Below are 11879 nucleotides of genomic sequence, written 5' to 3' on the forward strand. Positions count from 1 at the left end.
GGGAACAAGGGGAAGTGGCGACTCCAGACAGTCGGCCTCTGAACAGAGAGCTGCTGCTTTGCGAGCACGCCATCCGTAACTTCCTTTGTGCGTCGTAATATGGAAAGCTCTAGAGCTCCCCGAGCGCCGTGGAGGATCACGTCCGTGACTTGCCTCAGTGTCATTGAGGCTACCTTTCGCTGTTACTACGCTAGGACTACGTTGGGGTTGTATACCTGATAATGCCATTCCTGACCACCGTTCCTGACCAGTAACAAGGCCTCACCGGCGTGGCTCGAGAGTCGGTCCCTCGCCGGAGTGCATGCAGCATTAAGGTCGATAGCTCGAGCCAGAGCTGAGAGCTCAAATATCCTATGGACGCTGCGCCTATGTTCTGTCGTTCTGTTCATACCTGAAAACAATGTTGCAGCCTCTGGGGTGCCTAAATTCACCTGCTCATCCTACGTGGTGGACCTGCTACAGCACCGACGGCATCGCCACACACGTTTCGGGTGAACACGACCATCTTCTCGCCAACACGCTCGCACTTCCTGCCCACGCCGCTACTAAACGCCAGCTCCTGGGCTTTGCAATCGTCAGCTCAAGTCCCAACCTCCGCAAATATGCATACCATGAGACCACCTGCGACCCGACGGAAGCACCACCGTCCCCGCTTCAAAGACAATCACATCGTATCCTCTCGAGTCCTCCTCGTCGTTGACGCTGGGGTACAAATGCCGACCCCAACAGGTGACGTGCATGTCGATGCCGAAGTGCCAGAAAGTCGTCGTATAGATGATACCGTGTAGGTTCGCAGTCGAGATGGGCTCGGCGGAGTGAGATATCAGGATAGAGGGGGTGGGATACATGGCCTGATAGTTGATGAGGTTTTCCTGCAGGTTCAGCCTTTGTCAGCCGAACGAGGCGGGATCTCTTCGGCCCGAGAGAGGGGTTGGGCTGACCTTGAGAATAGCCTCGATGCTGTGTTTTCGGGTGCGAGCGGTAGCTGGTGAAATCGGCATCTTTTTCAGATATCAAAATCCAGGCACGTTGTGAGTACAGGATGTTAGGACGATGGAGCCCAGGACGATGAACAATCGTCGATCAACATGTCAGCTTATTGAGACACAGGGAGAGAAGCTGGGAAGCCCGCATGAGGGTTTATGGGAAGAAGCAGGAATCAGTAAAGTTAGTTGAGACGATCAGTCATCATCAGAGATCTGCAAGCATGGGCTCACTCTTGACGGTCGGTAGCATACCTCTCCAAAGGAGGAACCGTCCCCCACTCAACATGTGTATGTTGGGAGCAAGATCTCGCATTAGGTGTGTGGCTGTGTCCCTTGGTGTAGATCTAGGGTAAGTGTGGTCCTGTCAATCCCGCTGATTATCAGCTGGCCGCTGGTCCTCATGTCTAGCAATCAGCTGTCCGTTGACGAGGAAGAGCCGCTTCACCTCGGCCATCACTTGACCTTCACTTTTCCCCAGCACTCGAAGAGGAGCCACCGAGGGGCCTTTAGCTCAGAGCGCATGCATGCGTCATAGTCGATCACCCTCATTCAACATCTACACGGGGAGATACCGGATGGGATCGTCTATCCGTACACCCTGCTGGATCAGCTCGACTCCCATAGACTCGTGCAGAAGAGATTTAGCTCACAATCGGAACACGTCGTTCTGGACAAAGTAGCCCTGTCCTTCTGGTACGAGCTGATATTGTCAGCCCCTTGCCCTTCTTTCCTACTCAAGCAGCACGATTGCCCAACTCACGTGGAACATCTGAGAATAAGGAAGCACGTTCTGTCCATCATCCACTAACAGCTGGCCGGTAACGAGGACGAGAATAGCAGCGACCGAGGCGGAGGCGGGCTGGGCATCGAGGGTCAGGACGCGGTGTTGGACCTTCTCGAAAGGGAGAGACTAGGCGTCAGCTCTCTATCACCAGAAGATGTATGATCATGCGCTAATGAGGCAGGGCCACAAAAACGAGGCAGTAACGAGTGATCCCTTGCACCAGCAGCAATTCCCCTCCCGCCTCTGCGTCCTTTCGCTCATCGCCCTGCCTAGCTTTTTCCGCAACTGTGGTCGCCCAATACCCATAGCTTCCATGAACTCACCACGAGCTTCTCAGTGATGTCCTTCGCGCCCTGAATTGGGTTGTTCTCCCATGTCAACATGGACATGTCCCTCTGATTCCCGTCAGCTCCCGCTCAGTCTGCGTTTTCCTCCTCCCCTGTGCACCTCTCCCAAAGGCACGCACGTAAAGGGCGGAGAGCTGTGACCGGTCGGCGTCGAAGGTCTGGTAGTAGAAGTCTACCCAGTCAGCTTATACGACCTCTCATCGACAAAGCTCGGCGGATTCAGGAGGCTGGTCAGCAAGACGCGAGATTGCCGGCCTCTTTTCCGCTGAAGCGATGATGAATCATACTCACCCGTGAACTGCTTTGCGATAGCATTGATGTCACCCATTTTGTCTGCTGGATCTGCTGGTCTGGTATAGGAAACAAGGTCTGATGAGAGCTATGAAAGCTGCTTCGTTGTTCTCGCTCTCGCTCGCGTTCGCAACGCGCAACAGAAGCTGAAGATGGACGCACGGACCGGTCAAATTGGCAGCTCCCGCTATAATCCCGTAAATCTCCGTCTCGCTGGCACCTTACCGGGACCGGAAACCTCCCGGAAAGAGGCTGCCCGAAATGCCTCGTGATATCCCCGTTAAATCCCGATCACGGAGGACCAGGACCGGCCGTCGTGTGCCATACCGGGCTATGTCTCGGCAAGGAATGAGGATATCGGAGGTGGATCCCTTGTATTCCGACAAGAAGGGAAGTGTCCGGCCGTCCGGGTCGGCAAGTCATCCGCATTGCAGCTCGGATCGATACTCAGCAGCGTGTATGATTATGGATATGTACAACCCCTTGCTCCGTTCAAGACCGCCCCGTGTCTCACTCCGCCATCCGAGGGGGCAACCTCTCATCGTGCCTCACCCCTGCATCCGTGGTCTCCCCAGCCGCGTCCTGCGTGGGATGTACCAGCCCGTCCAGCCTCTCCTTCAATGTCGGCCTCCTCTCCAAGATCGTCACCTCCCCCTCCTTCTTCTCATCCAGCATAACGCTCGTCGAGTCTCCATCATCCTCCGCGTCCGTCTCTTCCCCATCCGAGTCCACTGCCCCCTTCTTTCCTCTTCCGCCTAACGGCCATCCCCACCCTGCCTTCTTCGACGGCTCCTTCTCGGCCTTCTCCGCCAGCTCTGCCTTCTCCGCCTTCTTCATCTCCTTATCCTGCTTCTCCTCCCGCTTCAAACTATCCTTCTCGGCCTTATCCCTCGTCGCCTCCATCTTTCGATCCCACCTCTCCCCGCGCTCCGCATCCCAAAGCTCGAGATGGCCCGAGCTGTTCAGCCGGACCTCAAAGTATCGCCGTCTGTCCATGTAGATACCGTGTACGCGGAGAATTGTACCGGATGAAACAGGGACATTCTCGATATGCGATTCGGCGTGTGTCGTATTGAGCTCAGAGTCCAGAGCTTGGGCTTCGCGCGTGGAAGCTGAGTTAGGAGCTGGGTTGACAGGCAGAGCGGTGGTGGAGGCGGGTGGAGGGGCGGTCTTGTCGGTAGAGTAAGCGCCGTAGAGCGACCGGAGGAGATGAGTCGCTTTGTTGCGGACGTCCGAGGAGAGAGTTGGCGACGCCACGATGGACAAGACTGACGAGTCAGCTCAAAGCACTATTGCACGGCAGATCTGTCTATTCAGTGTAGCGACATACCTTCTTTCTGGAGAGATGTCAGTCCGCCGACCTCAGAAGATATCTTCTCCACAGCTTTCGGAACCGCTATCGAAGCTGGCATATCAGCTTTGCTCCGGTCAGACCTTTGGGACATGAAGCAACTCACAGATCTTCCCGATAGTACCAGCATTCTTTACCAAGGCGGTCTTAGCCACCCACCCTGCTCGGCTCAAATAGCTAGCGGTAGCAGACGCGCCGGCGACCTGAGCTGTATCAGCCGATTGCTCTAGCCCAGCCTTCATATTCTTCCGGCACAGTGAGAACTCACAGCTCCAGCAGTAGCCGACGCAGGTAGAAGAGCAGCTCCAGCTGTGGCAGCCACAGCACCCACCGCGATCGATAGCAACCCGATAGTAGCTGCCGACTTCAAGATCGAATACCGCGTATCCTTTGATGGATCGTCTACTTGAGCTTCGAAAGTGAACCATACGCGACCTGGCTGGAACATCAGCCCCATAATTCGCTCGGTCTTGAGGTGAGGTGGCGAACCTTGAATTTGACTTCTTGATCTGGCTTTACCTGAATTTTATCAGCTGCCTGTGTATGGGGCACAAGTGCTAGCTTACTGTATTCTCAAAGTGGAGGGCTGCGACCTGCTTGAGGCAGATATTGAGGGGCACGCCCGTCTTGTTTACGACGCGACAAGAAGGCATTTCGGACGTCGGCCTTCAGGTTGAGTTGAAACGTAGGATTGCACTTGATGTTCCGTAAAATACCAGAGAATCCAGGCTTGTATTATCCGCCAGTCTTAGTGCCGATATGACGGGTGCGGCGTTGACAAGCAGTGTAGTCTAGGATGAGAGGAAGTTGAAGAAGCAAGTCGCAAGTCGAGGCCGGACAAGGCTTGCTTCACCTGGAATGACGTCACGGGTCACCGGCTAAATCTCGGTAAATCCGAGACGCGAAAGTCGGACAGGACTTGGACTGGGACGAAAGAGCTCTCTGTTGCTGAATCACATCGCCCTTATATCGCTCTCGGACCACAAGTAACGTCAACAAGGATGCTGGCAGCCATGAAAGCCTGCTCCGGGCGCATTAGAGGCTGCAGAAGAGGCATGGCGAGCCTTGCAACCGCTAGGCAACAATGGGTATGTCCGGATCCCCGCCTCCTCCGCTTTCCGACGCGCAACTGATAAGATAGGGAGGCAGGCTTGTGCTCTCCGAAGAGGTCGAGCATGCACTGCAGCACGGAAACCCAGTCGTAGCTCTCGAGAGCACCATCATCACGCATGGTCAGCTACCCGACCCGTACGACCGCACATCAAGCTGATACGCAGGAATGCCACATCCCACCAATCTCAGCACCGCCCAGTCCCTCGAGTCCATCCTCCGTTCCCGCGGCGTGACTCCCGCAACGATAGCTCTGCATTCCGGGAAGGTGCATGTCGGTGTATCCCAGGCGCAGCTGGAAGAGCTGGCCGATACGTCCGCCGGACTGGTCAAGAAGGTCAAGGTTTCAAGGCGGGATATCGCGCCGACGTTGGCGAAAGGATTGATAGGGGGTACGACGGTGGCGGGCACGATGTATGTGGCGAGGACGGTGGGGATTGGGATGTTCGTTACGGGTGGGATTGGGGGTGTGCATCGCGGCGCGGAGAAGAGTGAGTCTGCATTGGCGCTGAGCTACAGAGACATGCGGAGGGGCTGGCGCTGATTTGCAGGTATGGACGTCTCTGCGGACCTGATTGAGCTCGGAAGAACTGTGAGCCGCTGTCAGAACTATTCTCTGGTGACCTACAGAGCTGACGAAAAAGTAGCCTATGGCGGTAATCTGCGCTGGTGCCAAAAGCATCCTGGACATCCCTCGGACACTGGAAGTACTGGTCAGCTTGACGCTATCTTGTCCGACATGGTACCAAGCTGATACCAAACAGGAGACGCAAGGCGTCTGCGTGGCCACATATGGGGACAAGCCTGACTTCCCGGCATTCTACACCCCTAGTTCTGGCCAGACAGTGCGTCTTCTCCGGCCATCTCGCGCCGCTTCAGCTGACAGTGGCAGAGCCCTTGGGCTGTGAAAAACGCGAGCGAAGCTGCCTCTCTCATCCGTACGTCATTTAGTCGCTTACAAGATTACGCGGTTGCTGATGTCCCAGACGCGTCTCTCACCCTTCCGGACCCCCTCTCTACCCTCCTAGCCGTCCCCATCCCCTCGATACATACCCCGGAGGGCGAAAAGGTCCAACAAGCGGTCGAACAGGCCGTTCGGGAGAGTATCGAGCAGGGGATCGACAAGCGCGGGAAGGAGGTTACGCCTTGGCTCTTGAAGCGAGTCGGCGAGCTGAGCGGTGGAATTGCTTTGCAACTCAGTGAGCCTATCAGCGCCGCGGACAGTATCGAGATGATCGATATGGGAATCAAGCTGATCAGCAGATGTCAAGCTCATCGAGAATAACGCGAGGGTCGGTGCGGACGTAGCGGTGGAATTAGCTCGACTACAGCGCGAGTCGGCCGAGCATGCACAGAGTGCCAACTACTACTTCCCGCCTTCTCAAGCAGCCACTTTGCAGAACGCAGGACCGGGCTTAGGACCGTCACCGTCCTCAATACCCGCAAGCTCTAGCTCACCGATACCACTTCCGCCACCCTCGGTCCTAGTCTTCGGTTCCGCCGCCCTGGACATCACCTCCCAGTCCCCCATCACACTCGTACCCGGCACGACCACCCCCGGCCCGATCCACCTCACCCCCGGCGGCGTCGGGCGGAACATTGCCGAAGCGGCGCAGAACCTCCTTCCTGCGGGTACTGTCAAGCTTGTCTCGCCGATGCGAGGGGACGAAGCAGGGGAGATGGATATGGTAGGGAGGGTGACAAGGCTGGAGATGGAGGCGGTGGGGCTGCGGACGGATGGGCTTGTCACTGTGCGAGATGAGGGCGGGGCAGGAGATACCGAAGAGGGAGGAGCAGGGTCGGCAGCGTGTACGTTACACCTGGGACCGGAGGGTGATTTGGTATCGGGCGTGGCAGATATGGGGATTGTGGAGCGATTGGCGGGGGAAGACGTGAGTTCAGCTGACTCGACACTCAGTCAGGACCTTGAGCTTACAAGGCAGGTGACCGCAGCTGTTCAGGGGTCGAAGCCCAGGATGATCGTCTTTGACTGCAATCCCACATCTGGAACAATCTCCAGTATCCTATCAACAGCATATGAGATGGACATCGACAGTGAGAAGTCTCCCCCCTTGAGCTCAGGCTACGAGTACATAGCTGACGTATAGCCTTCTGCGACCCCACTTCCACCCCCAAGCTCCGGCGCCTCCTACCGGCACTCGCCTCCCTCCTTCCCACCTCGCCTACCGCCCGCCGCCCACTCACCCACCTCTCCCCCAACACCCTCGAACTATCGCAGCTACACGCCCTCCTCTCTGACCTCCCCGGCGAGACGTCCAACCCCGCATGGGATTACGTTAATTCCCTCAACCTACAATCGGACTGGCGCGCCAGGCTGGAAGCCTTCGGGCGGAAAGAGGGTATGAGCTGGGTCGTGCAGGAAGGGATCGTTCAGCAGGCGGTGGGGGTCTTACCGTTCGTCCAGAGTTTGTGGATCAAGGCGGGGCAGAGAGGGGTGATTCATCTTCGGATTGCAACTTCTCCGGCGGAACGAGGGGGCGAGGGATCTTCGTCGACTTCAGCATCGATATCGCACAAGCTGGACGGAGCGCATCAGCGGAAGTATCTCGTGCTTTCGCATCACTCGGCACCGGTGATCAAGCCGGAGGAGGTGATTAGTACAACAGGAGCGGGGGATACGCTCGTCGGTGGCCTTGTGGCGGGGCTTGTGGATGGGAAGGGGAGTGAGGAGGAGTGGGTCCGGAGAGCGCTGGATGGCGTAGGTAGATCATTACGGAGTAAGCGTGCTGTGGGATAAGGATGATGCACCCTCTTGCTCAGCTGCCACTTGCCACTATGATCGTACTTTTGCCACTCGTGACTCAACCTCGTCCCGATGTCTCACTTCCTCCATTCAACCCGCCCCGTCCTCCCACGCCGCCTCAAAGCGTGGCTCCCATATCGCCGATAGAGGCAAACGAGGAGGTGCTGCAAGAATGCACGGGGTAAGGGCAGTATCGACACCTCGACCACCGGCCGAAATCAGCTAGCAACAGCATGAGTACGTTAAAATCACGATGCGAGCTGATTAGGAAGACAGTCGACCATAGCACCTCGGAATACAGCACGATCAGTGAGACTCGAGAAGGGCTGACACTATAGGAACTTATCAGCGATAACGATTATAACCCCAATGAAACAATATGAACAATATTGTCTCCACAAGGAGACGGGCTGGTACTACGGCACCAGACCAAATATTTTTGCTCATTGATGTCTAATGTACCAAATTCTATGCAAGTTAAGACATCCCTCTTTCATGCGGCCTACTACCAACGGCTCATTTCACTGTACTAGTATCTGTCAGGTCAGCCTGATTGCCATTAATAAACCGATTTGACAGGTCTGAGCCAACCGCGCGACTGACCAGACATCAACTTTTCCGTCCACAATGGAAGTCCCTTCTCAAGCGATTCGTCGATACCCGCCTCGCAAGCGCACACCGCCCAGCTGACAGTTGCGCCTGGACCCAGGAAAACGACGCTCGCGCCTAGCACTAAAAGATCCATGGTGACCCGGCCTGCTTTGTTACGCTCTCGCCTCGCTCGGTCGCGGATCTGTAGGCACCATAGTGTAGAGCATGCAAAGACGATGAGGTAGTCGACTTGGAAGATGAAGTTCATGGCTTCCGAGAAGGACACCTTGGGAGTCTGTCCGGACCAAAAGACGGAAGAGAGGGTGATATCGGGGTATGAGGGGGAGAAGCAGGCGAAGAGAGTGGTGAGGTGTGAGAGGGATGCTAGGCTGCCCATGACTTTGTGAGCTTGGCGGAGAATATGTCCAGTAGACCGAGATTCTCCTGTGTGGGCGGGAGCCAGGCGTGTGAGGAGGACCCATACCAGATTGATGAGAACCGGACTGAATTGCCAGACGGCCGTCGCGAGCATGGTATACTCGATGTTGGCGAAAGGGTAGAACAGGATCGCTGTCGGGAGGATGTAGGCTACAGCCACTGTGGGAAGTATTGTGCTGGCCCATCTTGTGGGGTTCGGTCGTGTGGCGTCAGACTGGCTAAAGATGTAGGTATGAGCGACAAAGTAGAGGGGTACGATGATCGCGCCTCCGAGGGACTGATACAGGACAGCCTAGAATGATGATCTGGTATCAGCTTCATCTGCCTGGTAGCCCATGGAGACTCACAAGTACACCAGTGACCATCGCTTGGCACGTATAGATTCGATGGAAAAGACTAAAGCGAGAGGCCCTAGATTGAGGAGGAAGTTGATTTGCTGGATCCGGATGTGCTCAGAAAAGCCCGCTGGGCCGGCGAGGAAGATTGTGACGATGCAGCTCAGGATGCTATCGGGGACGGAGAAGCCGGTATATACTCGGCGGATGATGACATTGGGATGATCCGGATAGGCAAAGGGTGCGGATGTAGACGTCAGGGCGTTAAGGGATCTGGCGCCGATCTGACTGGCTGGGCTGAAGTGGAAGTAGTAGATCCCACTGGCGGATAGCGAGAGGTAGAGGAGGTAGAAGATCCAGCGTGAGCTGTTCTTAGAGCCAGCCATGATGTACGACTGCACTCACAGCAAGAAATCCAGCATGTCTGTTCGGCAAACGCAGTCCGAACGATGTTTTCTGCTTGCTTTGTTAGCGTTTTCCGCTGCCTTTGTCGACAACGGAGAGCAGTCTCTCACCCGGCCCGCGAAAACCCACGTCAAAAGGTCGTTCAGCCTCCTCGATACATGTCAGCTCAGCCTACAGTCATACGGCGAAGATCACAGAGTCACTGGTACAACCGCGACACGGGCTCTTTACAAATCTGCATCAGCTGCCACAGCCTCTTTGCCACCGACGCGTCGGATCCGCCACACTCGACATCCGAAACGAGGAATGCCAGCTTTACGGCAGCGGAGTTGCCCGAGCGCGGCTGAGCCGATAACGGGACACGTGGAAAAGTCCTCCACTCAACCAGCGGCAGTGCCGTCCTTATAGCTCCACATCTCCACCGTATAAAGTCGAGGCAGCCTCAGCTTTTCCCCCGCAAGCCCCCTCCATTCTAACATAGCGCTTATACAGCCCTACGAAAGAAGCTACTCCCGCTCATTCCTCTTCCAAACATACCTCAAATCCAGCCCACCATGTCCTCCCAGCTCGCTGCATTCCGTGTCCCCGTCATTGACAATGAGCCCATGGTGAGCAGATCTGGGACTGAGCAAGCCTCCAGAAGACCATACTGACCTTCAGCGCGCCTATGCCGCCGGCTCCTCCGACCGTGCTGGCCTCGAAGCCGCCGTCAAGAAGATGATCTCCCAAGCCCCCTTCGAGATCCCCTGCATCGTCGACGGCAAGCCCGTCAAGACTGGCGACATCCAGTCCCAGCCTATGCCCCACGACCACGCCAACAACCTATGCACCTACCACGCCGCCACCCCCGAGATCGTCAAGAATGCCATCGAGAGCTCGCTGCGCGCCAAGTCCCAGTGGGAGGAGATGCCGTGGGCGGACCGCGCTGCCATCTTCTTGAAGGCCGCGGACCTCATTGCTGGCAAGTACAGGTTTGAGATCATGGCGGCAACCATGCTGGGTCAGGGAAAGAACGCTTGGCAGGCTGAGATTGACGCTGCTGCGGAGGTGAGCTGGATCCCACGCACGAGGGAACTGAGCTGATCCCGTAGCTCGTCGACTTCTTCCGGTTCAGTGTCAAGTACGTCGAGGAGCTGTACGCCCAGCAACCTCCTCGCAACTCTGCCGGTACCTGGAAGTGAGCACTTACGCCTGCCCTGTTTCTAACTTTTGTTGATTCTGCAGCCGCACGGAGTTCCGCCCCCTCGAAGGCTTCGTCCTCGCCGTCACCCCCTTCAACTTCACCGCTATCGGCGGTAACCTAGTCGGCGCTCCCGTCATCGTCGGCAACGTCTGTGTCTGGAAGCCCTCTCCCATGGCCACCTACTCCAACTTCCTCATCCACAAGATCCTGCTCGAGGCTGGTCTTCCCCCATCCGTCATCCAGTTCGTGCCCGGAAACCCCCCAGAGATCGTCCAGCAGTGCATCGACCACCCGAAATTCGCCGGTCTCCACTTTACGGGCTCGACCCAGGTGTTCCGGAGTCTCTGGAAGAAGATTGCCAACAACCTGGACGTGTACAAAGGGTATCCCCGCGTCGTCGGAGAGACTGGTAAGTTTCTACGAGTCTAATATTTGGATTTGGCTAACATCCAGGCGGTAAGAACTTCCACTTGTACCACCCCTCGGCAGACATCCAGTCCGGCGTCGTCCAGGCCATCCGGTCCGCATTCGAGTACTCTGGCCAAAAGTGCTCTGCGCTCTCCCGCGTCTACGTCCCCCGCTCAATGTGGGAGAATGGATTCCGGGACCAGCTCAAATCCCAAGTCGACAGCATCACTATCGGCCCCTGTACCGCCTTCAACCACTTTACCGGACCCGTCATTGGCCGGCCCGCGTTCGACAAGATCTCAGGCATCATCACCAAGGCCAAGGAGGCGGGCGGGGAGGTTCTGGCCGGTGGGACATGGGACGACTCGAAGGGGTTCTTCATCCAGCCCACCGTCATCGTCACCAAGGACCCCAAGTCGGTGACCATGACCGAGGAGATCTTCGGTCCCGTCATGACCGTCTACGTGTACGAGGACGCCGAGTATGAGCAGACGTGCGAGCTCATCGACACCACTACCGACTATGCGCTCACCGGAGCCATCTTCGGCGTGGACCGCGCTGCTCTCCAGCGCGCGGCTCACCTCCTCCGCAACTCGGCTGGTAACTTTTACATCAACGACAAGTGCACCGGCGCGGTCGTCGGGCAGCAGCCGTTCGGTGGGGCTAGGGCGAGCGGGACCAACGACAAGTCTGGGTCTATTTCCATCTTTTACCGGTTCATTGTGAGTTTACGCTTTGCTTTGCTTTCCCCGGATGTGCACTGGCTGATCCCATAGTCCGCACGATCGATCAAGGAGAACTTTGTCGCTCCAACAGAATTCCACTACCCCTCCAACCTGCTCGAATAGGCGCAAGAAGGAGAGGCGGGTCGAGGTGAACAATGAGA

At 56.6% G+C, this 11879-nt stretch overlaps 5 protein-coding genes across 5 annotated transcripts; 2 read left to right on the forward strand and 3 right to left on the reverse strand.

Annotated features, from left to right (window-relative positions):
• Positions 1-1571: 1571 nt before the first annotated feature.
• Positions 1572-2445, reverse strand: MKK02DRAFT_40659 (uncharacterized protein; the record flags this gene model as incomplete). Its single annotated transcript, XM_053091202.1, has 6 exons — positions 1572-1584; positions 1637-1686; positions 1747-1896; positions 2094-2165; positions 2237-2289; positions 2409-2445. The coding sequence occupies 6 exons, from the start codon at positions 2443-2445 to the stop codon at positions 1572-1574; spliced, it is 375 nt and encodes a 124-aa protein (XP_052942134.1).
• Positions 2446-2918: 473 nt separating this feature from the next.
• Positions 2919-4412, reverse strand: MKK02DRAFT_40660 (uncharacterized protein; the record flags this gene model as incomplete). The annotated part of the gene is made up of 6 exons (XM_053091203.1): positions 2919-3676; positions 3739-3813; positions 3866-3962; positions 4028-4198; positions 4249-4278; positions 4326-4412. The coding sequence occupies 6 exons, from the start codon at positions 4410-4412 to the stop codon at positions 2919-2921; spliced, it is 1218 nt and encodes a 405-aa protein (XP_052942135.1).
• A 402-nt stretch (positions 4413-4814) lies between these two features.
• Positions 4815-7627, forward strand: MKK02DRAFT_40661 (Indigoidine synthase A like protein-domain-containing protein; the record flags this gene model as incomplete). The annotated part of the gene is made up of 11 exons (XM_053091204.1): positions 4815-4847; positions 4901-4991; positions 5037-5360; positions 5421-5461; positions 5517-5582; positions 5634-5714; positions 5762-5807; positions 5856-6068; positions 6133-6761; positions 6813-6924; positions 6978-7627. 11 exons carry the CDS (start codon positions 4815-4817, stop codon positions 7625-7627), a joined length of 2286 nt encoding a protein of 761 aa, XP_052942136.1.
• Positions 7628-8149: 522 nt separating this feature from the next.
• On the reverse strand, positions 8150-9383 carry MKK02DRAFT_40662 (uncharacterized protein; the record flags this gene model as incomplete). Its single annotated transcript, XM_053091205.1, has 3 exons — positions 8150-8169; positions 8237-8954; positions 9018-9383. 3 exons carry the CDS (start codon positions 9381-9383, stop codon positions 8150-8152), a joined length of 1104 nt encoding a protein of 367 aa, XP_052942137.1.
• Positions 9384-9956: 573 nt separating this feature from the next.
• MKK02DRAFT_20268 (putative delta-1-pyrroline-5-carboxylate dehydrogenase mitochondrial precursor) lies at positions 9957-11841 on the forward strand (the record flags this gene model as incomplete). The annotated part of the gene is made up of 6 exons (XM_053086232.1): positions 9957-10010; positions 10063-10449; positions 10494-10579; positions 10627-10994; positions 11039-11715; positions 11770-11841. The coding sequence occupies 6 exons, from the start codon at positions 9957-9959 to the stop codon at positions 11839-11841; spliced, it is 1644 nt and encodes a 547-aa protein (XP_052942138.1).
• Positions 11842-11879: the final 38 nt, after the last annotated feature.

Source organism: Dioszegia hungarica (assembly GCF_025882075.1).
Source record: "Dioszegia hungarica strain PDD-24b-2 chromosome Unknown MKK02contig_25, whole genome shotgun sequence".
Taxonomy (NCBI): Eukaryota; Fungi; Basidiomycota; class Tremellomycetes; order Tremellales; family Bulleribasidiaceae; genus Dioszegia; species Dioszegia hungarica.